Consider the following 27913-nt stretch of genomic DNA (forward strand, 5'->3'; position numbering starts at 1 on the left):
AGGGAGAACAAACAACAAGCACAGTGTGTGCTCGAAACATTGGTGTGTTCATCAGGTTAGCTAAAGCCATGATTCTTGAAAACATGAGAGAAAGAGAATACTGAGGGCTTTCATTTTATGACCTGAGTGATAATGAATATTACCTTCAAAGCAGACACAGAGTGCAGTATTCCCAAGTGGTTGTATGTGCATTTAGAATGAGAGAATAGAATGATGTTTCACTTAAAATAAAATAAAATAAAATAAAATAAAATAAAATAAAATAGCTTTATTCTCCACCTTTTCTTTGCCTGGTTTTGTGATAAATCCCTTCATTTGTAGTCAGCTTGTAGACGATGAGTCCATATTCATATATCAGAACCATAAAGTGTTTAAAATTCCTCTTTTCCCCAAGCAGACAATAATTTTTATCCTGTTAGCTACCACATTTAATATTTTAATGGGAGTGCTTGAAATATATGAAAATAGTGTGCCTCAGTGCCCCAGTTAAAAAACTGCTGTGTAAAACAAGTACCTTTGTGGTCACCATTTTTCCCCCTTTAATAATTATCAGTATTGTTTCCTCTCTGCTTCTGCCCCTCAAAGGAGTAAGGCAGTACTTAGTACCCACCACATTTCTCTGTTCACCTTCACACATCAACTAATATGGCTGTGTATTAATGAAAAGATAGTTTTGTTCTTAAGTGAGCTGCCTGTAGAGATAGTTCAGGGCTCCCCTGTAACTCCTGCATTCTAGAAGAAGCAAAATAAAAATCACCTCTTCCTTGAAAGTACATTTCATGCATCTCCATCTTTGTGATAGTATTGGAATCATTACACAGCAGTTGGCTCTGATACGCTTGCACGGACACAAATTGAGTCCGACAGGACTGGTGTCTCATGGACTTTGCTGTCATTTGAAATGCTGGCATGAAGATGGTAGCGATGAAAGGGGAGAGCTGGTGCCTTTAGCATTTTGCCTATGAAGATTTCTTGGGCTTGTATTTTTTGATAGCAGTAGCTGATTCAAAAGCTAGTTTTACAAAAGAGATTTGTAACATAGTGTAGATTTCTGTCAGCTGCTCGTGTCTTTTCTTCCTTGAGTAAATTCTTTTGAGCATTTCTCTGTGCTGCAAATGGGCTCTTTATGCCCCCCACAAAACTGTAATATCTATTTAGTGGAATAATAATTAATAAACTTTTTTCTCTGCCCTCTTGGTTTTCATCTTTACTGCATGGCAGCCGCTTATGTGGTAATGAAGAAGGTAGACTCAAACTTACAAAGCCTATATGTTGCAGATCCTTCAGAAAGTATAATTGCATGTCATGTTCTTGTAGTGCCAATGTCATGCTGCTTAGGGATATCTAGTATTTCCTGATGGAAGAGGAGAAATATTTTTATATTCCTTAATTTCTCTTAGTGTGGTATATTTGGACAAGGATAAAGCACTGTTTTTTCTAGTCAGGTACTTGAGCTGTAGTTCTACCAGTGTATCATATTCAATTATGCATTGTAATAAATTAGATGGATTGAATTGAGATCTCAGCCCTTTATTCAATGCCAGATTTCTGTTTTTCTGTTAGGCATAATTCAGGTATGTGCAGAAAATCACAACAGGAATTTTAACCTTTGAAAGCTGCTGAACAATGCAGTGTGTTAATAATACGTTCTGAAGTTGATTTTGTGGTGTTATTCTTACCAGATGCCAGGGCATCAACTCCCTGTTGGCATGTGCATTTCTTATGGATATCTAAGCTGCTTTGATTACCTTCTTGCAACATGAGTTCCATTGATGTCTTAAACCTCATCATACTAATTTCTTTGGTTTAGGACATGCTGTAGTTCTATGTAAAGATTTAGGATGTGACAGTTGCTTGATTATGTGGTAAAGGTACACTAAGAAATGTGTTGTAACAGTGCCAGCATGTACCATGTCTTGGATCTTCATGTATATACCAGTAGCTTGAAATTATTTACGTTTCTTTCCTTTTGTGCCTTACCCTTCTGTGTTTTAAAATTGTTTTGCCTCAAATTGTGAATATACTAAAAATAAAAGAAAAGAAAAACTCCAGCCTATTTTTCTAATTGTATTTTTGTCTTTTCACAGGCTCTGAAAATACTTCATCTGAAATTTCAGACTGGACAGACTCGCAGTGGCTTCTAAGCCAGTGAGAACAAGGTGGCCAAAGCATGCTGGTGCCAAGCTGTCGGACGATGCACGTAGTCAGGCCAGTGGTGGTGCTCCTGTGCTTGCTGCTCTGCGCTGATGCTGAAAGTAAGCTTAATTATTCATTTGTGCTTAGGTCTTGGCCATCATGAGTAGTTTTGTTTTCAGGTGGTGGTTACTAAGAGTCTCAGAATGAGTTTCCTTTTGAGTGATTCTTCAAAAACTTTGAGGTCCTCTCTAGATCACAACCAGTATTTGAAAAAGATTGTTTATGCAACTTCCTTACAATTCCTTCTTCTTAATACCCCTTTTCTTAAGTATGGAGTGGTTCATGTAAGATGATGAAGACTACTGTCACAAAGTTACACGGTCAAAACAAAGACCAACCTTGCTCACCAGACATTGGTCAAATACCTTAAAGACGTCTGTCATTCTTTGAATATTTCTGTTTTAAATTTGATTTAAAAAAAAGAAAGACACCCCCCTCCCAATTAATATCCAGTCCAATTAAAATTCCTGTCCCTTTTGTAAGTGCTACAACAGCTGTTCTAATGTATTATTTCCGACAGCTGTCGCAGAGTACAGTATCCAAACAAATCAAGCAGAACTGACAGCTTAGTGGCTGGCCTAAACATGTGACAATTAAGTGAGAAAAGGCACCTATGTTTACTTGTACTGAAGGGAAACTGCTTGAGTTTGGTCAATTAGGTTATCTATTAATGGGAAGATAATATCTTCTTTTTTAATTAGGAGATCATTAGGTCTGCCTTGTTTACATGTGTTCCTTCTCCCAGCTGTCCTTTGGCTTCTTCCACAAGTAATGTGCAAATGAGAAAAGCCATTTGCTTTCCACCTGTTGATCTGCAGGTTTACTGCAAGCTGATTGTTAACACTGGCTACCGGCTGACTGCTAACATTCACTTCATTGAGGGATATTTTCCTACTTTTCTAGTAGTTCCTGACTATATGCAGACACATGACAATCAATAACTTTGTTTCAGTTTTGTCTTTAGAAGACTTCCATGTTTTTTCACACATGTGGTAAATTAAGTAGAAACACAGAGTAACAGAATCACCTTTAGTAAGCTAGATGAATCAGTTTTGAATAAACACATACAGGAGAGTTCTTCATCAGCCACTTATCACCTGCACTCCAGGTACACAGAGTCACAGCAGTAAAAGATAACACCAAAATTTTTCAGTTTCATACATAATAAGCTTTCCTTCTTTTAAGTACAGATATGTCAAAGTGAAGTAAATGGAGGGAAAAAGGACAAAACATACATGTTTTTTGAGTACTGACAGCTGAGATTCTTTGGCCCCTATCCAGTTAGATAATGACCAGCTGGGATGATTGTGTCTAAGGTGAAGCCAAGGACATTTTAACACTTTAGCCAGCAAATAATTAATCGGGAAGTAGGCCCATATGGTGGACAGTTCAGCAGTTGTAGTATTCCACCTATTGTAAAAGTTGTAAGAAGCACAAAGATTAGCTTTTTGTGACAGTTTCTCTCAGAATGAGATTATGATTTTCAAGTATTTAATACGCACCAGCTTTTAAGTTGCTTAAATAATTATATACATACATGCAAATGGTATACATTATATAGTATTAATTATATTACGTGTCATGTATATGTTTCTGTGTCTCCGCTTTATGTTGCATTTATACTGTGAGTGTTAAGTTAATGTTCTTCAGTTTTACTAATTTCTTTGAGGGTCACGGTATAGTTACATTTTCATCTTACACACAGTACTTTATTTGGGACACACACTGAATCTCCACAGACAGTTATTTTATGGCCTGGGTGAGGTAGGACAGCATCTGTGAGCGTTATGTATGCAGACACATGGAAAGATGTGTCTTCATCTGGAATTAGCCCTCCTTGCCTGAAGAAGAGTTCCTGCTGTGCTGGAGTTGCTCTGCACTCTGCTCTTGCACATACTCTTGCTCGTGTTTTGTCTTGCACTTTCTAGAAGGGCCCCAGACCCTACTTTGACCTAGTGCTTTCATTGAAATTCTTCACAAAGAGTGGCAGGACCATGTTACTTCATTTTAATGGGAAGAGGACACAGAAGGTGAGACAAAGAGAAAAAAAATTGTAGTTTTTTTTTCTCTATCACCCTGTAAAGGCTATGCTTTCCTCTTTTTTTTTGCCATTATTCTCCTGTTGCTAACATCAAGGCATTTCAGAAGAGAAGATATGTCTAAACATTGACACTACATTGTACACTTTCTAGAGGAGTTGTAAATGGGCAAGGAGCTCATGCTTTTCCAGTCTCACTGTCAAATCACTGTGTGTGGGATTAGTAGCACTAAGTAGCAAGTCAGCTGAATGCTACTGAACTGGTTTCCAATGGTAGTCTTCAGTACTTTTTGGTTTACATAAAACCTTCACAGTTGAGAGAGGGAGGGAATGAGATACCTTTGTTTTTCTTCATCATTGTAAAAGAACCCACACTATGAAATGTGTTGGCATGGGCTGATAAATGTACTGTGTCAACAAGTATATGTGCAAACTAGATTTGATTCTTTTAATCCAGAAACTAAATTTATGTTGACTGAGAAAAGTAAGCAAAATTAAAAGGTGGCAAAACTACCTTCGCTGTTTTTACCTTTTGATATTATTAAGTATGATGTGATACTTATAAATACAAGTGAAAAAATCTCAAGTATCATGAGTATTTTTTAGATGTCTTCTTTTATGTTTGGCATTTGTAGGTTCATTTCACACTAAGAAGGAATAAAGCACATTTTCACTGAGGAAAGAAAGTACTTGTTCATTAGTCTTCATTGGGGAGCAGCAATCTGCTAGTCTGCAGTGTTTTTCATTGGGTGGGATGTTCTCAGACGTGTAGATGACAATACTTCACCACATCTACTGAGATATTAGTAATAGAGCTTTGTTTGTCATGAGTACTGTTTTTCTCATGTTAATTTAAATGAATTGACAGAACAGTAACTATCCAGAAGCTTTATGAAGGTTTATCTGTTTGATAACAAGATGCATATATGTTTCAGAGATTCCTACGTAACACATTTCTTGAAAAACTATCAAATATGGTACATTATTATGTGTTTCTGACCCTGCCATGGGTCACTGAGCTCACTTAACCACTGAGCTCAAAGAAAGATAGGAAATACAAATTCCTTCTAAGGCGTAATTCCTGGTCTTTCCTAGTATTTCAGTTTTTGAAAAATAGGAATTTAATTTTTATTACTAGAATCAAATATTTTTCTGCAGATAGTTTGAATCCTGCTTTTTAGTAATTGAGTTGATTCTTGTGCTTCCTGTTCCTTTTCCACACTGAGAAAGGCCTGACTACACCAGCATTTCAAAATTCTCTGCTGCATTAACTGCTGCATTAATTCTCTGCAGTAGCTTTGTCTGTTTAGTGCTCCTCCTTCATTCTTGGTTACATAGCTTCTGCTCTGACATTTTTCTTTTGTTACTTCTTTGGAGATGCTGTTTTAGAAGAGAAGCAAGAATTCTCTTTTGCTTCAGCAGAAGTGTTTGCAGCTTATTGTAAAAAGGCAAACAGAAATACTTACTAAAAACAATGCATTTGCTGCATGTTGCTTCTATTCCCAGTTGTTAGAAATGTGAATAATGCTTAGCTTGTTCTTTGGCTTCTAATGCATATTGTGACAGTTACCATCATACGGGGAATCGCTGTACCGTCATATCATCATCTCTAGCCCAGGATCAGTTCTGACAGGACAGTGATTCTTACAACAGATGTTGGGGTAATTGAGAAAAATTCTTGTTTAGTAGGATGTAAAGACAGTAATTTAGTATTGATGAAACCATTTTTTCCTCTATTTATTTTTTAATTTAAAAAAAAAATGCTTTTTAAGGAACAAGTGTGTTTTTCCCTGCTAATACCACTCTTTCTCTTTAAAAACTTTCTGTGCTTCTACTATCTGAAACACATTCATGCAGTCCTTACTGAATTCTTCTCTCTAAGCACTTGTCTGTAAGAGTAAACTACCCAACAGATCTTTCAAAGTGATTAAATTACAGAAAGTAGTTATGTTATAGTAAGTCTTACAGGTGGACATACATGGTTCACAGTAAAAACCCCCGCTGTTCCAGAATAAGTTCATAAGCACTATATGCAGTGAAGCCCACTCTAGAAATTATTTACTTTTTTGTACATGTACCTTTGATAGTAATTTTTTTCAGAGTAAATTAGATTTAAGCTCCAATATCTTTTAACAGGTAATTTCAATTAATTGCTTTCAAGTATGGGCGGTCAAAAAGAAAAAAATTAAAGATAAAATATTTCTGTTCTTTATTGGTAATTTTTTGCTGTATCATTTGTCTTTATATTAGTGCTGATAGCATGCCCTGTATGTGAGATACTTCCCTTTGATTATATTGCTCTATTTTTTTTTTTTTTTAATAATGGTGATGTACTCAAGAGAGCTGAACTATTTGGGGGAAAAAAGAAGCTTCCAGTTTTCTTTTATATACTTTTTTTTTTTTTCAGGAATTTTGATATCCTCTCTTCAGCCCAACCCTAGGACATTTTTCAGTTGGTTTGATGAAAATTAGTGTATACTGTTGCAAGAGTAATTTTATGTTGGGCTTAAATATGATCTTACATATGTCAAGTAAATCACCCATCAGTTAAAGTTTTAGTTTTAGGGGAAAGTGGGACAGTTAGTTGTACAAAACTACTCTAGATGCATTCATTTTGCTCTGCAGCAAAGTGACAGCTTTGGAATAAATGTAATAGTTGAGATTAAGAGTCAGGGAAAATGAAAATATTATGCAATCATTCCAAACATACTGACTTAGCTGCAGAAACTACAGGTAATAAAGCTCTTTGCATGAGCCAGGGTTCATCCTTATTTTTCAAATCCTTACATAATGCAAATTTGAATAATTTAGTTCCAGCAGTAGCCATAACTACCACCATATCTATTTGTTGGCATATATTACCAACAACAAAATTGTGAGCTGCTTGAAGAATAAAATTTTTAAGTTTAACTAATTTTTAAGAATATATTGGTTATCTCTGTAAATCTGTATATAAGGAAACATTTTGAAATGTAATATGAACAAAAGATTTGTGTGTATTTTGTAAAGTATAGATTCAGGATTAAATCATCAGGGTTTTGAACTTCAGAATGAATTGAAGAAAATTACAGTATGGTTCTTCTGAACGTTTTTCTATCTACATCTCATGCTCTGAAGATTGTTACTGTGTCTCTTTCAGAGCTATTTAGCGCTGTTTTCAGAGCTGTTGTTACTTCTGATAGTTGTAAGCCCCTACTTCCCTAAAGCAGAGCACTGAACGGAGATGTGTTGCAAGCTTGGGAATCTGAGAAGCATTAAGCCCTGGCAACTTTGCCTGTGTCAGACTGTGGAGGCAGTGAAGTTCCCCAAGTGAATAAAATTTGATTTTTTTTTTGAGTATGTATAAAAATAGAGTTGGAAAATTCAGGGTCTCAAATCTTCCCAGACACCCAAAAATCTAGATATGAGAAATGTATTTTAATGGCCCTACAAAGTTGGACAAACCCACATGATTTAGATTAATGTTATCTGTTAACAGCAAATGTTTTTGGAGAAACTACAGTATGGGTAGTTATCTCACTGTGTAATTCCCTGCAGCATCAGTAATGACCACTGGCAGATAAAGGAATGTGAGTCATTAATATTCCTGTGTCAGAATTGGCAGTGAATTCCAGTATGTCTGCTAGATTGCTTAAGAACGTGTCTGCATACTTCAAAAGTTTACCAGAGGTACATATCATAGTCTCAATGTAGGAAGGCTCTTAGGGAAAAAGGAAGAAGAAATACTGGTAGAGAAATTTTATATATATATTTTTTTTTAGGTTATATTCATACAGCACAACAACTGCTCTGGTGTTGTACAGTATTTTTACCCCCTGTCTGACGCTTAACCCTCGCTGCCTGAAATGGAGATAAAATGTTGAGTAGCAGCATCTGTTTGAGTAGTGAATTTCTGACAACACTTTCAGAAAATGAAAAATATCTGGATGTGTATAGAATTGTCCACCCTATCTTTCAGTAAACTCCCTCCCCCCAAATAACATATGGATAGAATGATTCCAGCCTAATCAGTGTCTGATTGAACCCATATTTGTTTGAAATAATTAGGAAAATATTTTTAAATTTAATCCTGTCAAATTCTTGTGGATATGCAGAAGATTTTAAATAATTTTAGATGTACCAAATTAATTTGAATATTGCTAATTGATTTTGACTACTTCCTACTAAGGGAAGTTATGTGGAGAACAAAGTTACACCTTGACTTTAAAGTGATGTAAAATAGGTTTAAACGTAAAGTTGTGTATAGATTGCTACTTTGGCTTTCACTGAATTAAAGAAAACTCTAAGGTACATGATATGAAAAAATTGAATGTAGAATTTTGTCTGTTGATTACAAATGTCATGTTATATAATTGAGGAGAGTATAATTGATAAAAGACATAGAAGATGTCTTTCAATAAACATAAAATTGAAAAAGCATGGAATATGGTCATTTCAATTTGCAAGAAATTCTGGGACATGACAATAATCACTTTGGACATGGTCTTGCTGTGCAAAGTAATAGCAAAGAACAGAATTTCACAATGCGTAACATATTCTTGAATTCCTACAAAACATAAATTCTGAAAGACTTTTCCCAGCAAGGCTGTTTTCAGGAAGGGAATTCAATAGAAGTTTAAATTTTTTTTCTGTTTGGGGTATATATTATTTATCTGTATGTCTTTGTGAAATCTAAGTGCGTAGAGTTTTGTTCTAGTTACTCCCAAGAAACTGATTTTTAATTTGCTTTGTAAGGCTTTCTGTGCTTTCTACTTCAGTACCACTGTATGGATAGAAGAGAGCTTCTACTGCTGTTGATTTTATTTTAATACATGAAATTGTGAAGAAGGAGGCAGAAATGATAAGGGAAGGTGGTAAGAAATTTATTTTGGCAGTGAGAGTTAATTAGGTACAGGCATTTCCAGGAAAATTCCACCTGTGTCATTGTTTTCATCCAAGAATGTCATATACACTTGAGTGTGTCAAATAATTGTAGAGAATATGGGCAGGTGATGTCTGGACTGAAAAGAGAAATAGTCAATTGGTCTCCTGTTCCAGTAAAAAAGCACACATTTTACCAGCAACAAAGAGTGCATAGTCTCTCTAAATGTAAGGATTTTGAAAATAAACATGCATTTTTTTTGTGTGAAAGATTTTTTGTGTTAAGATGAAATTGTAGGGTCCAAAACTTCTTGATTAAAAAGCAAAGGTAGAATGAATGTGAAAAAAAGGCAAATTACCCTTACAGATAAGGGCATAGTGAGGCCAGTAATGCACTGAAGTTTGCCTGTGATTCCTGACAAACTGGAGAAAATGCAGGGAGGAGAAAAACAGAGATTCAGTACTAGGAAAATATTTTTATCCTCTTTGGTGATAAGTTTTTAATTAAACTGAAGGCTTATTTTAGCTGGTGGATACGTATTTTCTTCTCAGAATGTAGCAATTGTAATAGAGAGCTTTGCTCAGTAAATTTGAGTTTAATGGTAATTAGTGGCTGATTGTGGTCAATTACATTCTATCTATTGAAACAGTGTGCTTAAATGTCAGTTTGCTACCATATATCTGAATATTCTCAGATGCAGATTTTTTGTATTTCAAAGAGAGTGCCCAAGGTGCTAGACTTATTACAGACGGGACAAATAGAATCCATTTGTTTCTTTTTTTTTAATGTAAAAAACCTAGTTTTAAACCTATGAGAAATTCTACCTGTGGAATTAGGAAGAGGAGGAAGTCATTGAAAATGGTGTAAACCTTAGTGCACCTGTATCTTGCATGCTAGCATACAGGCTGATATACCTATCTCAAGAAAACACAATTGACTTAACATAAAATGCTTTCAGTGACAGCTAAAATGGTCCAGAGGATGGGACAGCTGCCATGTGAGAAGAGACTGAGAAGGCTGAGACTCTGAGTTTCAAGGAAAGTTGGCAGAAATGTGTTGTGAAGATTATGGCTAAGGTCTGCAAAATTATGAGGGCAGAGGTGAGAATAAAAGCAAATGGGTAACCACCTGCTCAATAATAATAGAGCAGTTGAGTTTGGGGATTTTAATAGAAGAGTTATGAAAAGCAGGCAAAAATGGAAATTACTGTTCATTTTTGTTGAGGCAGACAGTATTTGTAGTTGTAAAAAACTTTAAAAATCCATGTATAGGAGGTCCATAAATTAATACTAAAAGAACAGACAGGAATACTGTTGTTAATGTATATGTGTAATGCATATGAAGTGAATGGACCTCAAAAATTGCCCAGGCTAATGTGGCAATATATGGCATGTTCCCTTGACATGGAGACACAGTAGCCGACAGTAAGACTTAGTGTGTCCTAATAAGGCATTTGCTGTAATCTTACACTCAGAAATACATATGGTTTCAACATGCATTTTGCATTGTGTTCATTGACCCTAACTTTTCCAGAAGATCTGATTTGGAGATTCTTGTATCACACTATTTCACAATTTTATCACAATTATTATATCTATATTATAGACATATATATATATTATATATGTTATTATATATAACATATTATGTAAGAAGTGAAATGGGAGACTATGGCAAGCATTTCGGCAAATGCAGTTTATAATTTTGGAAAATTACAATATTAGTGTTACCAATAGCACAGCTCACATCACATACATGCCAGCTCTGTGTTTATGTGTTTTTGTGTATGTTGATTTGGGACAGGAGATACAAGGATTAGTTATTTTACAGGATGAGTTATAAAGCTTTACAATTCAGAGATGAAGTACATTAGTGGAAAATCCTAGTCACCTTTTTTTTCCTCTTTCATAAACTTTCATCTTCAGACATACTCTTAATGTGAAGAAGTGTTAACATGTTCACTGACCTTTTTGAATATCTGTGGTCTGATGAAAGTGACTAAAAGGTTGTAGCATCTAAAGATGTGTGCATTCTAAAAACTGGAGGTAAACTGGAATCTAGAAAGGTCCCACAACATCTTAGGAAGATGGACACTGTACCTACTTTTAAGTACAGAGTTTGAAATCAAATAGATATAGATTCCCTTAAAAGTATTAACAATATATAGTTGGTTTTAAAATTAAACATTGCATAAGAAATTAATTTAGATTCCTTAAAGATAATTTGGCAGTGCACTAATTGAAGATAAATTTGTTACTAAAGATGTGTAAAAATTTTAAGCTAACTAAACATGACTCTCTTGGATTGATTATTTGCATTCTTCATAGCAGCTCAGTGTTATTTTTTATCAAGAATTGTAGACTTCTAAAAACATTATAGTGAAATGAAATGCTTTGGCGACTCCTAAGTATAAATGTGGATAACATGAGTATGTTAAAAATAGTTTTTAGATTTACATGAAGAATCTGAGGGATTTTCCCATGGCAGAAAGTCTCTAGAAAACTTACCTCAGCTATATGCCATTTGACAGCAGCTCAGTACCCACACAGAGCCAGAGCTCATTTGGTGTCTTGAGAGCCTTGAGACAATTCATAATTGATCTCAATTTAGGTAGGTTATGTATAAATAGTTTTTGAAAAACCTGATCATTAATCCTACTGGATTAATAGGACAGGATACAAAAAATGAAAAAAAGGGAGCATTTCTTCTCCTCTATGTGTAACTTTAAATACTAGTAAATGCGTTTTCAGTACTCTTTCAATTTTCTGTTTCTTTTTTTCCTTCTAATGAAACGCAAATGTGTGAATGGAGGCTAAACAGGTTTTTTAGTTACACTTGGCTTTGAATTTGCTTATCTGATTTTGAAATGCAGAATTTGGATAGAATTTGTGGATATTATTTATATGAAAATATTAGAACTTCTAGCCAAATTATTCTCAGATCCCCAAGCACAGCAAGATTTGTTTGCCTTTTCCATAGCCAGAAAAATACACCTTTTGTCTAGAATGCCCCAAACATTGTTTTTTCTTTAGTATGGGATAGACGGGTATTTTTGTATGGGTTCCTCTCTAACATGTGCACTTAAGTGATAATTTACAGATGCCTTAATTAATACTAACTTCTGCCACTGAGCAGATCTTCTAAGTCTATAGTATCTTTTTCCTAATCTATGAGAGCATGGCTTGGTATTGCAAAATGCATTTTGACCTTGAGGGAAAAGACACACTACTCTGAGAGCCTGAAGATCAAGAGTTTGTATTTCTTTGATGTTAATAGATCTGTCATGTCTTTTCATTTTACAAAGAAAGCATTTTGGAGGATCAGTGAGAATAAAAAGGGGTCTGTTATGTAGGACGGCCAAATTTACACCTCTCAGTTTTTAGTGTGTCAGTGTGTGGCCCTTGCAATTATTCTTTTATCAAGACAATTTTTTCTAATTCCGTATTAGTATTTTCTTTCTGGTGTACTGTTTGCCTCTTAGGTTGTGAACAGAACATAAAAATGCAATTGCAAGTCATCAGAACCCATTAAGCTTTAGATACCTTGAAACAGTAAGGCCTACTGTCTCATTGTGCATAGATCAGTCTCAAAAATCATATTTGTTAGACATCTGATTGTCTATACTAAGACTGGTCTATACTGAGACTGTCAGATTCAAAGGCATATTACATCTTATGTTTTTTCACCTGAGTCATCCAGGTACCCTATCCAAAGCTGACTTTCAGCAGATAAATTAATAATCCTTATTTGTAGTGCCCAATCAAGTATATTCAGACTCTACAGGTAAATTTTAATAAATTTTCAGTTTTTTTTTTTTTTTTTTTTTTTTGTTTTGTTTTGTTTTTTTTTTTTTTTTTTTTTTTTTCTCTTTGTTTGGGTTTTTGGTTGGTTGGTTTTTGTTTTGTTTTGGGGGCGGGTTAGGGAAAAAGATAGTCAAGCTCTCCTTGCCGTTTGGAAGAATATTGCTAGGAAAGTGCCGGGCAGGTAATGCACAATTACTAAGAAAGCTCTTGTCTTTGACTATATAGTATGCTGCAGGCACTGGGATCTCAATGGTATCCCAAAGACTGATGCTTTTAGAAGGCTACTGAAGTTTGTATCAAAGAACTGATTCAGAAAAATAAGAAGGTAACATTTCATACAATATTCTGATTCAGTTACACTCAGATGTTTTGAGATTGAAGTTTTAGAAAAGATCTTAAGGTCTCTGAAAAATATTTTTTGATATTAATTTCTGATTGCAACACTAATGTTTTCTTTAAGATGAATACGCTACTATGAGTTCTGGAGGGGAATTTGTATTCCTTTTATAATTTCTTTTCTCTTTAGAATGCTGACACAGTCCAGAAAAGACATTTAACATAAAAATGATGTAAAGATGGATAAGAAATTAAATCACAAATACCATTTAACTGTAAATTGGATTTTAGGGTAATTTAAATCTCACTACTGCAGTATTTATCTCTAAATGCTCGTAATTTAAAAGCTTTTAAAGAAGTGTGCGCAATTTCTCTGATAGTTAATGCATTTTCCTTTTTCTGCCAGAATACCCTAAGTTGCACAAAGTAGCAGAATCCATGGTCTAAAAATAGTGTTTATTCTCCACTTGTCTTCTTTTTGTTTAATTTGAGTACCCAGCTCCAAATCCTGGGACCTTTCGGGCAACAATTGTCCTTACACCTTCTCTGCTAGGTGAGTTACCTCTTGCAGTCTGTTGCCCAGTTTTCTTCAGGCAAAGCTGGAGTACATTCTGACTGGAGTTGTGGGGGTTGTTTTCTGCTCTGAGAAAGCATGCGTTCTTGCTGTCAGGAGGTATTCTTCAGGTGGTCTGAGTGGAATGCAGAAGGATTGCTGTGTACTTGCAAAGACCAGCAGCATGCCAGGCCTGAACTTCACCACTGCATGTTCTTTGGAACCAGAGGGTGCCTGATTTTTCAGCTGTGCTGTGAATATCCATGGGCCTCACACCCTTAGTGAAACAATTCATATTTCCTGTGTTGTTCATTTACCATTTTTGTCTCTTCCTATGCATCCGTTTTCTCCTTCAGCTCTCTTTATCCTTCCTCATGATAGCTTCCCCACTTCTCTCTTAATGTCAAAAATACAGACCAGTTTTCATAAGCGTCCTTGGAATCTGGTCCAGAAATGTTTTCAGTCGTGCATCACTAAGTAGAAACAAAGCAGGAGCAGCCATGTGGAAATAATAGACTGAAAAATTCATCAAAGAAATTTCATGTGAATTTCAGAAACTCATTAGAGGTCAGTAAAGGAGTATTACAATATAATGTCTAAGAAGTAGCAACTTAGTTTTCCTCATACTCTAATAGACATGCTTTCTCACTGTTTTTCTGATTTTGATATTTTACTTGACCAAATTGTTTCCAAACATCACAAAGATCCTTTCAATAGTATCTGTGTTGTACAATCAGACAAGCAGTCAGACAGACAAGACTTATTATATGCTGATCTTTCAGTACTTTCAATGAAGAAAAGGTAACCACTAATTAATGACATAAAACAGAAGCCAAACCCTAATTTTCTGTCTGTCTAGACTTTACAGACCTTCTCAAAAGGGACGGTAATTGTGCACAGGTATGCTGCTTTTTAAAAAACGACATTCCATCTCTGCAAAGAATTTTAATAAAGGTAATTTTGCTAAAATGTACCATATTACCCCAATTTACTAGAGGGTGGAATCTGTAGAGTTGCTATTCTGGCAATGTTTGGGTTTTTTTTCTTTTCTGAATACTTTTATTTTAATGCATCATCTATGTTTCATTTATTCTGTTGCAATTTTTCTCATGGTGAAGTAGCACTGCCTTCACACAAACTACCTGTAAGAAAAATATAGTTATCAGGATCCTAGCCTAAAAACTTTGAGTTTTGAAAAACCCCTGGTTTTTTTGATTGTAGTCTTGCTGTTCTGCATTATCTTAATTATTCTCAGTAATTAAATCATTAAATGATTGGCACTTACCCCTTACTAACAAACAGTAAAGCTTAGTGCTTTCTTTCTTGATCCCCTGAGACCTGCTATTTCAGTTCTTCATGCAACTCTTCATTTGTGATGTTTGTGCTGTCAAAAGGCATGAAGTCGGTGCACAGCACTGTAACTCTGCCACATAAACAGCACGGGGAAGGGGTTAAGCTAGCCTATTCATTGTACTTTCAGACAAACTGCATCTTACGTGTATCACCTCAGTGAAAAATGAAAGACAATTCCAAGCTATTGCTTTTTAATGCTGGACAATGAACCACGTAACTCATGTTTGTTGTAGAGATCTGACTGACTTTTTTTAACAATTATTTTTCATTGCTCATGTTTTTTGTAGGAATCTTTTGTGGATGTGTATTTCAATAAAAATATTTTGAGTAAAGGATGGTTAATATTTTGCTTTGATGATACCAGGTTGGACATTGAGCTGTCCTTATTCTCAGTTGTAATGTTACCTCTGCATGCCAATATCAAAAATTCAAATTTGTTTCTAGTAATTTCATCAGCTGGTACTTCAGTAGCTAATACTGCATCAGCTCATACTAAATGAGCTAGTACTGCTTAAACTACTCTTCAGCTTGTTCTGGTTAGCTAAAACTGAATCAAAATAGAAATCTTTTTAAAACTACATCATTGGCAGTGGCTGATTTCTTAGGCTTATGTGACAGTTGACAATTTTATTTCAAGCAAGATATCTAGGATACTAGGAAAAATTCCTTTCCTAAAAGAGTTTTGAAGCACTCTAACCGGCTACCCAGGGAAGTGGCTAAGTCATCATCCTTGGAAATATTTAAAAGATGTGCAGTTGTGGTCTTAGGATTATCTTATATGGTGGACTTGGCAGTGTTGGATTAATTGTTGGTCTCACTTTTCTTAAGTGTCTTTTCCAACCTAGATGATTCTTTGATTCTATCCTGGAAACTTCTATGTAAAACACTTATTTATAAAATTCTGACATGTGTTCCATTAATCTGTGTCTGATTATTCTTAGTAACCTTTTTTTTGCATTTCCTCAAGAATTTATGTGTATATACTTGAGATTGACATTCATGCTTGGGTTCATTAGGAAAATAAACTGAAAATAAAAAATATCTTAAATTTGTGTCGCTATATAAGGTATTTTATCATAATATTAGGAACCTCATGAAGTTGAAGAGAGGGAAGTGGCAAGCCTTGTATTTGGGAAGGAACAACCCCTGGCACACTGGAGGCTGACCAGCTGAAAAAAAAGCCAGACAGAAAAGTTCAGGGAGTTCTGGTTGACCAAAAGTTGACCATATATCAGTGATGTGTCCTTGCGGTGAAGAAGGCTGAGGTTTTTCAGGAATGAGGTGATCCTTCTCTTTCACTCAAGTATGGTCAGGTGCATCTGGACTGTTGGGTTGAGCATTAGGCTCCTCAGTAGAAAAGAAACAGGGACATGCTGGAGTGAGTTCATTGAAAGCCCACAAAGGCAGTGATGGAATTGAAATACTGTCATAAAAGATAGAGAAGAGAAATTGAGAGCTGGGACAGCTTGGCCCGATACAAGAAGGCTGACTCAGATGTTACCTGTGAGTATATAAATATATCTGATGGTTGAGGGTGAAGATATGAAAGCTGCAGTCTTCTCAGAGAACCCTAGTTGACAGCCCAAGAGGCCCATGAAGCTCTGTTAAAACGTAAGACATTTTCATAATTGTTACACTGTTGTTGTTGTCATTACTGCAATTATTCCGGGACTAACTGAGCACTGGAGTAGGCCAAAAGTGTTTGTGTCCCCATTTTTGGAGATACTTAAAATTGAACAAAGCATGACTCTGGAAAGGTTCTGTAGCATACCCAGGTCTCAGCCAGGTTCTGGACTAGGCACTCTCAAGGTTTGCTGTGCATGTAGTAATTTTATGTTGTATTTCAACTGTTGTGTATGGAAGTAAAGTATTATTAAGCCTACTAATTTATAAAAATAGGTATAAGAATGTGATACCTTATACTATCAAAAATACTGTATTTCCGTAACACAGCAAAGAATGAGAGAAAAATTGGCAGGTTAATAATGGATTAGATTACTTTTGCATAAAAAAGTGAACATCACAGTATTCCCAATGGAAAGCAAACTCAAAACCTGAAGGTGTTAAGACAGCTATATGCAATCATGGGGGAAGAAAACAAGTAGGAGCAATAGGTGACATACAAAACCACTCTCCTTTCAAATTCTACACACTGTAGTTTTGTGCTACTTATAGCAAAGAACTGTGTAATTGAGGTCTAAGAAACCTAGTATTTATTTCCACTGAAGATATAATCTCTCTTTTCATAAATATACCTTTAGTTTTCTATATAATCAATGTTCTTAAGTGTGTGGGTGAAATGCTGCACAAATGAAATCAGTTGGAAAAATCCTGTTTAAATTACAGAGTCCAGGACTTGCATCTTCCCCTAAATTCACACCATGTGAAACACTCCATCAGAGTTCCAGAGGCAGTAAGTAAATCATTGGCAAATAATCTTAGTATATTTAAAATAAAAGTTATAAAATTAGCTAGATACCATTTAAAAAAATAAGATGATTGCACATGCTCAGTACATACCAATACTAAGTTTTTAACTAGATTGTTGGAAGTCCATTGAATCAAAATGCCTACCAGTAAACAGTGCTTTACTGTTTTACTTTCTCCAGTATCTGTGTTGAAAACCTACAGATTAAAAAATTGTTATCACTTACTATATAACTTCAGTAAAAATGAGTTCAGTTGGACTTGTTCTGTTAGTGGAGGGGGGAAAAAGGAAAGTGAGTATATATTTTTCTATTGAATGTCAGGCAAAACAAAGTTTCATTTCAAATCAGGTTTGTTTTAGTCCTGGATCGATTTTCATTAGTATTTCTGCATTTATTTTTCTTTTACTTTCCTGACTTTCTGATGAAGTTTGTTACAGAGGAAAGGGTATTATTTAAAGATGGGTGACAATACTGAATTATTTTAGTTACACAGCATTCTGAAAAAAAGGCTTAAAATGAGTTGAAGGAAAACTCTTTAAGTTTCTACTACTTATGTATGTTTGTATGAAAAAGCATAACCAGCAAGTGAAGGGAGGTTATTCTCACCTTGTACGCCATTCTTGCGAGACCCTGCCAAGAGTACTGTGACCTAACTCACTGGCTTCCAACATTAGCAGAATATAGATCTGTTGGAATGAGTTTGTAGGAGGGCCACAGTGGTGGTCAGAGGGCTGGGACAGCTTTCTTATGAAGACATACTGAGACAGCAGTTGGGGCTGTTCAGCCAGGAGAAGAGAAGGTTTTGGGGAGACCTTTGAGCACTTTCCAGTACCTAAGGGAGGCCTTCAGAAGGGCTGGAAAGTGAGTTTTTTACAAGTTCCTGTAGTGGCAGAACAAGGGGTAATGGCTTTCAACTGAAAGAGGGTGGATTTAAAATAGACCTTGGGAAGAAATTGTCTATTGTGATGGTGAGGAGATGGTGATGGAACAGGTTGCCCAAAGAAGTTGTGGAAGTTGCATCCCTGACAGTGTTCAAGGCCAGGCTGGGTGGGTTTCTGAACGATGGTTTGGTGGAAGGTGTACTTGCCCATGGCAGGAGGGTTGAGGATCTTTGAGGTTCCTTCCAACCCAAACCGTGCTATGGTTCTGTGTTGATGTCATATATATGACATCATATAATAGTGTCTAAAATATTAGCCATAAAATATTTAGTTTTTTCATCTGTTCACTCTTAGATCTAATTGCTAGTTGGTTTTCAATTATGAGTGAGAAGCCCAGTGGTGACTGAAGATTTGTAATACAAGACATTACCTCTTTCACTGGTTGGAAATAATAAAAGTACATCTCAATACCTCTTGACCTCTACTGTGCAGTGAAGCCATGTAATTTAATAATTCTGTTTATGAAGAGAGTAAGTAATTATAAGAAATGGAATTTAAGTACAGCAAAGTGATAAAGAAACTGCTTAATGAGGGTGAAAATAGTTATAAAATGAAAAAAAACAAGCCCGTTCTTTTGATTCCTCTAGGCTGGCTATTTTCCTGTGCCATAAGGAATCTGCAGGCTGATCACAAAGAAATGTGAATATTTGTGCTTTCTTTTGAGTGGCAGAATTCCATAGGTGGAAATACTGTGCTACGATACTGAAATTGTTCGTTTGCATTTAATTATTCATCAGTGAAATGTCACACATACAGAGATGGAAAAAAAAGGTAAAAGTAGGTAGTTTAGACTAATTGAAATGACAGCTTGGATAACAAAAGATTTGAAAGGCTCGACTATTCCTTCTGGTGAAAATAGTAATCCTGTGGTGCTCCCTACAATACAAAATCATCTTTGAATAGCAACTGAGGTTTAATGGTATGATGTTTCCAAATAATGACTAATCAGCTACTGTTGCTGCCTTGGCCTTTTATTTAAACAAAAAAGAAAAGGACAGGTGCATTTTTCTGTTCATCTGGTATAGAAATTGATAGATATCCAGAGTACAAAAGAAAGCATTTCTGTGAAATTTTTGTAATTCAAAAAAAAGAGTGATTTGCACTAGAATTTTGGATATGAATGAGGAATACTTGTGGAAAATAAACTAGTTTTAAGGATTAAAGTAAAAATGTATGAAAAATTTTCAGAAATGAATAGTTATAGCAAATTGTCAGATTAAGTGGAAATGCAAATTTTACAAATGCATGCAAGATTAATGTGGAGAAATTTATATACTTTATATCTGTTGCAATGTTTTTTTGAAATGTAGTATACTTGTACCGAGGTATATGTGAAAGGGTTGAGCCCTTTAATTACCGTTACAGCTTCACTTCATTCTGGAGGCTATTAAAAAAGGAGCTCAAATGCAGACCAGATATAATACTAAACACCCTTTTATTTACTAAAGGTGTGCTAAAGTCATATTTATTAGGTTAATATCTATGCAATATATTTATAATTTAAGAGCTCTTTTCCTTAAGGAAAAGGAAGGCTTTTGACAACTTGAAAGATAGTTTACTATTTTAATGAATATGTATTTAATACAGTTTTTATTTCTGTGAAAGCATGTAGATTATACAGATGTTGTTATGCCATTTGAATTCACAATAATCTTACAAATATATGTGGTACCAATTACTCTCCTACTATGCGGTACTGTAACTCAATACAGCCAGATTTGTGCATGTGTTATTAACAATAGAAACCACCAAATTTCATGCAGGTTTATTTTCTACTTTACCTCATGGGATGGCAGTCTCAGTATCGATGGTATTCTAGAATAACTTTCTTCAGAGGTTTTGATTTATTTAATACTCAAAGTATATTAATTCTGTTTCTTTTGAAATGCAGTTTTCTAAAACTAATATAAAGATATCTTATCACAATAATAGTTAGAAATCACAAAATGAAATATATTTTCTGTTGCAATACTTATACTTGTTTTTCTTCATGTTATCCTCCTGGCTTCTGCTTCAGCTACTTTTCTAAGTAAAGAATAGGATTAAATTAATTATAAATAAGGCATTGTGATTGAAATCTAATCTGAATGTTGAAAATACTTCAAAAAAGTATTCAGCAATTAAATACAGTGATGTAACTTGAGAAATGTAGTAGTATTGTAGTGAGTGTCCTGTCTTTCAGTCACATCAAAGTATAAACACTTCATATTGTTTACAGGTTTATTCAGAAGTTTTATACAACTTCTGCCATCTCGGCCTTTTTCCCTTTTTTCTTTAATATTTCTTCGGGTTTAGGACAAATGTCTTTGAAAGAGCTTCTTCTCTTTCAAAATACGGGTTCTCTAGCAATTATGGGTTAGTAACCTCCAAGTGCAGCTGTTCAAGTGCATCTGTCTTACAGGCACAGAGCTGAACTAGTAGGTTTCATAAAGAAACTGAGGGATCCATTTACAGCTTGTTTTAATTTCGTTTCATCAGACATACACTGATTGACCTATTGGTTGGACATTTAATTATTGTCCAACTTAATAAAAAAATTAATTTATAGGTATTCTGAGTAGCCCAAGTCATGCAAGAACATTGCAGAATAACATTTTCAAGTAATATTGTAGTAAGTGAAACTTTGGTGTGAAATAAGATGCTATTTCTATACTTTTTATCAGCAACCTTTGTTATACTTTATGCATACAGTAATAAATTTTAAAATAATAATTTTAAAATTTAAAATATTGCATTTACATGAGAAAATGTCTTACAACTATTGTAATGATACAAACATTCTTCATAGGTACTATCTTTTATAGAATAGATACATGTTTATTTCATTAAATAAATTACTATCAAGTCACGCAGACAGTTCTGATAGTGGCAGTTGCGTGACTTGTCTTGATAGCATTTCCCTTCTCTCAGCCTGGGGCATAATTTTTTGTGCATTCAGTCATTATTTCTCTTTTTCTTCTGTGCCACCTCTCCCCTACCTTTAACACAGTGTCTTACTGTCTGAGTCCTCACATAAGTGATTTTCCTTCTTTTGCCATATTGTGGAGTATGCGTGTCAGTGCTACAACACATCACAGAATGAAAAGGAGGTCAACCAGTAGTTATACCAGATGATGCACGCAGCATTTTCTCTCTGTTCTCTGTCATCTCTGTTACTTTCTTTCATTTGAGATATGGCAACAGTAACTGTCTTCACTTACTCAGTTTATTTATCTTTCTGGTTTTGCCCTATAACATGGGTTTGGACCAGTGGCAGCTGGAGAAACAACCTCGGTGGCTGAAATTCCCCTGTAATGGTATACATTCCTTAGTTTTGTAGTTTTGGACACCAATCCAGACTGCCATGAAATAATTAATATTTTAATTAAGAAAATTATACAGCCTGTGGATCAAGCTCCTTTATTTCTGCCCCTTTACTTTCAGCTGGGTTTCCAATTTGCTAGAATCCTGGTGGTCAAGATGCCCTTAGAAATGAAGTAAGGTCCAGAACAATAAGTTTTGGAAAAGGCACTTAGCAGGCACTCAAGGCTTATGTAGATCACATGGCATTTGCTCCTTTCTCAGTTCCTTTATAAAGGCCACCAGTATCAATCAAAAGCAAATGAATACAAGCAAGCAAAAATTTTACCTTATATTTTACCTTTACACCTATATAATAACACTTAGAACAGAACTACACTAAATTTGGATTTAAACTATCCATATGTATCAAGAAAAAAAAAAGAACAGTGGCACAGAGAGAAACCAGGACTTATTCTATGAGTTTGATTTATGAAATCGATGCAGGATTTTTAGATAAAAAAGACAGCTTGACACATACATATATTGGCTAAAGTCTACTTTTTTTTTTATTTTGTTATTATTTAAACCTTTTTCTTATAAAAGTCTTTTTGCCTGTTTGTTTGTTTGTTTGTTGTTTGAGTCTTTTTGGGAGAGTGAGTGAGCATTTACGTTGTAAGGTTTATGTTTTTGTAAAAGAATCTTATTCTACTAAGTATTCAAAGAGGAGATTTTCTGAAGCATATGAAAGGAGGATGCCTGGCTCCCATTGAATTTTGCCAGGCACTAGGAGTTTTAAATCTCATAGAGATTGATCAGGTAAATTAAAATCACTGACAGCATCAGTAGCTGAACATGAAATAAAATGAGTATCTGTTCTATTTGGATTTTATTCTCTAGTTTGTCATGGGGCATCTTTCCATTTTTCATCATTTTGAAAAGGCAGATGTTCTGCAAATGGAATCTCAAAAGGAAGTTTATAGGACATGAATGTGAAAGTGGTGGATATTATGCTATAGAGGGGTAAAATTAGCCTATTTCAACATTGGAATAAATCTCTTACAGAGCTCTAAACCTTTGAATTTCATAATGAATTAGTTTTTGAAATAAATCGTTTGATAACTCATATTATTTCTAAAGTATAGGGTTGATTTATAGCCTACACTTAGTTTTGTTCAGTTCGTAACACAATTGTTATTTTAACTTTGTAGATGCAGCCAGTAAAACATTGCAAAAGGGGGAAATGAAGGGGAAAAAAGGCACTTTTGAGTTTTCTCTGTCACATTATATCTGCATAAAAAAATTTAATCAGCACTATTGAATGATTAATGAAAAGGAGAGTGGCAGCCACCAACCCAGAAACTCATCTGCCGTTGAAAAGATTTAATTTAGGTCTTGGTAGCTCTCTGTTATAGTTCCTGATTTTCCTGACATTGCATTGTTCCACTGGCCCCTTTCCTCTGAAGAATTTTCACACATTTATTTTTTTGGTTCTTAAGATGTGCAAAATTCTAATGTTTGTATGGTTCTAAAATACCCAGAAGGATCCTAAGGGATGAACAGCTACTTAAGATGGTAAATAGATTATTGTCCTGAAAATGGTAAATTGACAAGTTGGTTTCCTTTGAGAGTTAGTTGTTTGTAACCAATTGGGCTGTGCCTTTTAACTCTGCTTATCATTTGAATAAACCTTCTTCTTCTTTTGTGTTTACACACTAGTCTCTTAGTTCTCCTTTCCAAAGTACTTATCAGTAGCAGTTAGCCTTTATTTTTGTAGGCTTATTGAGTCTTATTGAGTCTTCTCTGAAACACACAATCTCTTTTTCTTACCATGGTACACCTTATCTCTATGTTTTCCATGTGGAGTGCACTTTGTTGCACATGGGTAACTGAAATCTGTGTAAGCTTTAGGATGTAATATTGTCAAAGAATACAATTTTTTTTAAATCATTAGCTTTAGTTTGTCTCCAGCTCTGTAAGGAAAGTGTACACATATTCTTTCCAGAAACTTCTTAGCCTTTGAAATAGCTGCATTTCTTTGGCTTTTCATAATTTCATGATTAATGAATATATACATGTCTTTTTGATGCATATAATATGCACCCTTTGTAGTTGTCTTTAATCACTTTACCTTGTACTTTTTACAGTGGTGACTTACCTTACTTCAGTTGTTTCAGTACTCTAGATCCAATTTCTTTAATGTGGTATTTAGGTCCTTTTCTATAATGGCAACAACTTCCATCACAGCAAAAGGCAATCCCTTTTAGCTTTGTATCACCATTAGCACATATCATTAGCTAATTCTGTTTTCTGCAGCCAAGTGAATAATTAGAATTCTTAAAGTCCCAAAGTTGGTCCTGCAAGAACAATATTACAAATTCATGTAGCTTTATAGCTAGGGTTTTTTTGCCTTAGTTCAGGACAGTTTGTTAAATGTTCTATGTTTAGTAAAATAATCACAGTTTGTTTTTATTTTAGCATTAATTTCTCATTTTATGATGCTTTGCTGAAGAATACAGTGCCTCAATACAAATACATTAGTTGTATCATTTTCCCCTGTATCTAAAAAAATCAAGTATTTTATGAAAGAGGGTAGATTAATTTAGCATAGTCCAGTTTTGAGAAATCACTGCTGTGATTTATCCTGGTTGCATTTTTCCTTTGTGTTTTTGTCTATTATTTATATCAAAGCTCAACTGCAACAGATATGTGTGTGTTTATACACATATAAACTGTGTTTATGTCCATAAACATAGCATGAAAATATATAATGACATGGAGGTTTTTTTTCTTTTTTGACCTACAATTGCATTAAATAGAATCCTTTATTTGGATCCTCCTAGCTATACTGGGATAATGGCTTTTGTTATAGTACAGATAATCAGACAATCTTGGTGTCATTGTGACATGATATAGTGTAGGAATATCTTCACTTTTTGCCATCTACTGGTTAAATATTTTTCTTACACAGGATGTTACAAACTAAGGCTCTTGGTCAGTAGGAAACTCTTGGCATGTCTTTAGAGAATGTTCTTAGCTTGTCAATGTGTAACATCCAGATGAATATAATCTGTTGTATAAATTCATATCTGAGGAGTCCTGCTGAATTCAGTGAAATTGAAATGTTAAACGTCTTTCAAAATGTATCATAGAATTATGCTGATATATTATACAATAGCTGGAATTCTGTGAACAATCTCTAAATTTATTAATGCTTGTCTAGTGCATGTAAAGATTAGTTTAGCTTCTTTTAAGCTAATTCTTCTAATTATAGCATACACATGTATTCTGAAGAGATTTCGATGCCTTATTTCATTAATTATTAGGGGAAAAATGGTCCGCTGTTGTCCAGGTGTAGATAACACTGCTGTCCACAAAATGGAATACTTCTTCATAAAAAGGAAATTAGTGTATTATATATTTGGTTTTTTATGGATTTTAATTTTGTAGACATGAAATGAACTTTCATCTCAGTAAATTTCAGTGCTGTGCTTCAGTGTGGTGTCTTAACCATGGCTAGCTGATGGGTGCCCACGCAGCTGCTCTGTCACTCCACCTTCTCGGGGGCAAAAAATAAGTACAGTCAGGACTTGGAAGAAAAGTATAAGAGATATTTACTCAATTTGAAGCACTCCTGTAAGGCTTGTGTTGATATGGAGTCAGGCTGCTGTGTCCGAGGAGATTTAGGTTAGTCCTCTGTGCTTGTTATTAGGGAAAGGTTCTTCCCCCAGAGGGTGGGTGAGCACTGGAATAGACACCCCAAGGTAGTGGTCATGGCCACAAGCCTGATGGAGTTCAAGGAGTATTTGGACAATGCTCTCAGGTACATGATGGAATTGTTGGGATGTCCTGTCTGTGCTGGGCCAGAACTTGGACTCAGTGATTTTCATGGGCCTCTTCCTGGATATTCTGTGATTCTGTGGTACCACTATAAAATTGGAATTTATGGGCACTTTGTAGCATTGAAAGTCTCTTGGGTTGTGTTGAAATGATAAGCATATCTACTCCCTTTGATTTCCTTTTTCTTAATTTTCAAAGAATTGCAGAATCAGAATTGTTTGGGTTAAAATTATTCTTTAAATATTATCTAGTCCAGTCCCCTCTGCCATGGGAAGAGATAGCTTCAACTAAACCAGGTTTCTCAGAGCCCTATGCAACTTGGCCTCAAACACTACCAAGGATGTGGCATCTACAACTTCTCTAGGCCATCTGTTTTAGTATCTCACCGCCGTCATGATGGCTTCCACTTGATGCCATTGTCTTTGGATGTGGTCTTCTATCCAGATTCCTTTTTTCTTCTGATAGTACATCTGTCAAACACGTATCTTGCCAATTTTGTGGTTGGAATGTTGTGAGGGACCATGCCAAAGGTCTTACGGAAGTCTGCATAGATCATGAGTTGCTCTTCCCTTGTTGCCACTGACACAGTTATTGTAAGTAAATTAGTCTGACAGCATTTGCACTTGGTATAACCATGTCTGTCTCCGGTTATCTCCCTGCGTTCATTTGTCTTGCTACATCTTCAAGGAAGACCTTTTTGTTAATTTCACTGGGCATGGAGGTCAGACGGATGGGCCAGTCCATGATGTTTCTTTTTTTTCCAGTCACTGGACTTCACTTTACTACCACAGCTTTTCAAATATGATCCTGACTAGCTTGGCATCCTGTCTGTCATGCTCTCCCTCAGGATCCTGGGATATGTCTGGTTAGGTCCCATGAGTTTCTTAATACTTCTGATGTAAACTTTTTTTTCTCATATAATTTTCTTTATTCTTGCTTCTAGCATTGAGGCCTCTTGCAATGCCTGGAAATAAAAAAAACACTTACCTTTTTACAACAAGAATTCATTTTCTTTCTGGAACAATTCAATTTTTTTTGTCTTTTTCAAGTTAAGAATTTAAAATTTTCTCTACGTGTTGGAACCCTAAATACTGAGAATTTTAGACTTTCTATGTAGAATAACACAGACCCTCAAGAGAGTACATTTGACCTGAGGCCATAGAGAAAGCTTCAAAAATTAAAATATAAAACTTGGATTTAGGTGTGCAGTTTAAATAAAAGTGTATAACATCATAAAAAAAAATTTAGAATTTAAGGTTTTAGAATATAGTACTATATATAGAGCTAAGATAGAGGTTTTAGGGTGGTGACTAATCCTTCACCTTCTTCTTCAGAGGTTTAAGTGGTATTCTACAATTAGACAAAAAAGTCCACATTATGGAACATGAATAATTAGGTTTTGGGTTAAAAATAAAAATAATTTAGGTGTCATTTTTAATTGAATAGTTTTTCCTTAAAAAACCTTGTAGAGACAAATACAGAGCCATTTTGTAACTTGTTAGTGAAATGCTATAAAATTCACAACTTGTAAAATTATAATACAGATAAGAAATAATAAACATCTGAGTCTGAATACAAAATACCATCTCAAATACTTTCAATCCCAACCCTAACAAAGCCAGAAAAATACAAAAAAAACCCACAACCTACGGATTTCTATAGTCTTTCAAAGAACTCAGAGTGTAATGTTCAATCCCAGGTTCTTTGTCTTTTCATTCTGTTGCATTTTTTTTAATTTCAGGAAGCAATATTAAGACTTAACTTATGTCTACCAAGAACTACTTTTTTTGTGATTTACAATTCATTTCAGTCTAAACTGTCGTTTAAAATGCAGTACCTGCTTTGCTGTTTGTATATGTATTTTATTTTCTTCAGTGTCAACTGAAGTGCATCATTCAATTTTAAAAGCTTGGTAACTATTTAAAATTTTACAATCAGAAAAAAACAGTTGAAAACAAAAAAGGTAAGAGAAGTCCAGTAGGAATTTTTGCAGGACATTGCATCTATCATTCTTGCATTTTTAAGAAGAAGAGGCTTATAACAGTTTTTTGTTTCAGGTGAAATCTGGGGCCACTTACTGTGTGAAAGTCAAGTGTTACATCTCTGTCTTTTTCTCTCTCTTTTCTGTTGCTGTAAAGGCTGGAAGACTTTTTTTAACTTCTCTTACTTTCTGGTAACTGCATGAAATTCATTTAATACTAATAGATGTTCTTGGGATCTAGTCAAATTAGTATTTGCAAAGTATATTTTTCTACTTTACTGAATATTTGCTTGTATTTACTTT

The 27913-nt window shown here is 34.9% G+C and overlaps 1 protein-coding gene across 50 annotated transcripts in view; it reads left to right on the plus strand.

Moving 5' to 3' along the window:
* Positions 1 to 27913, plus strand: part of PTPRD (protein tyrosine phosphatase receptor type D) — a 1163449-nt gene that overhangs the window by 876475 nt on the left and 259061 nt on the right. For all 50 annotated transcript variants that reach the window (XM_038124763.1, XM_038124765.1, XM_038124766.1 and 47 more), the window contains one exon: positions 2088 to 2255. In XM_038124763.1, coding sequence (XP_037980691.1) covers positions 2171 to 2255 — 85 coding nt within the window. In that variant the 5' untranslated portion in view covers positions 2088 to 2170. The remainder of the gene's footprint in view (positions 1 to 2087; positions 2256 to 27913) is intronic.

This window comes from Motacilla alba, chromosome Z (genome assembly GCF_015832195.1).
Source record: "Motacilla alba alba isolate MOTALB_02 chromosome Z, Motacilla_alba_V1.0_pri, whole genome shotgun sequence".
Classification (NCBI taxonomy): domain Eukaryota; kingdom Metazoa; phylum Chordata; class Aves; order Passeriformes; family Motacillidae; genus Motacilla; species Motacilla alba.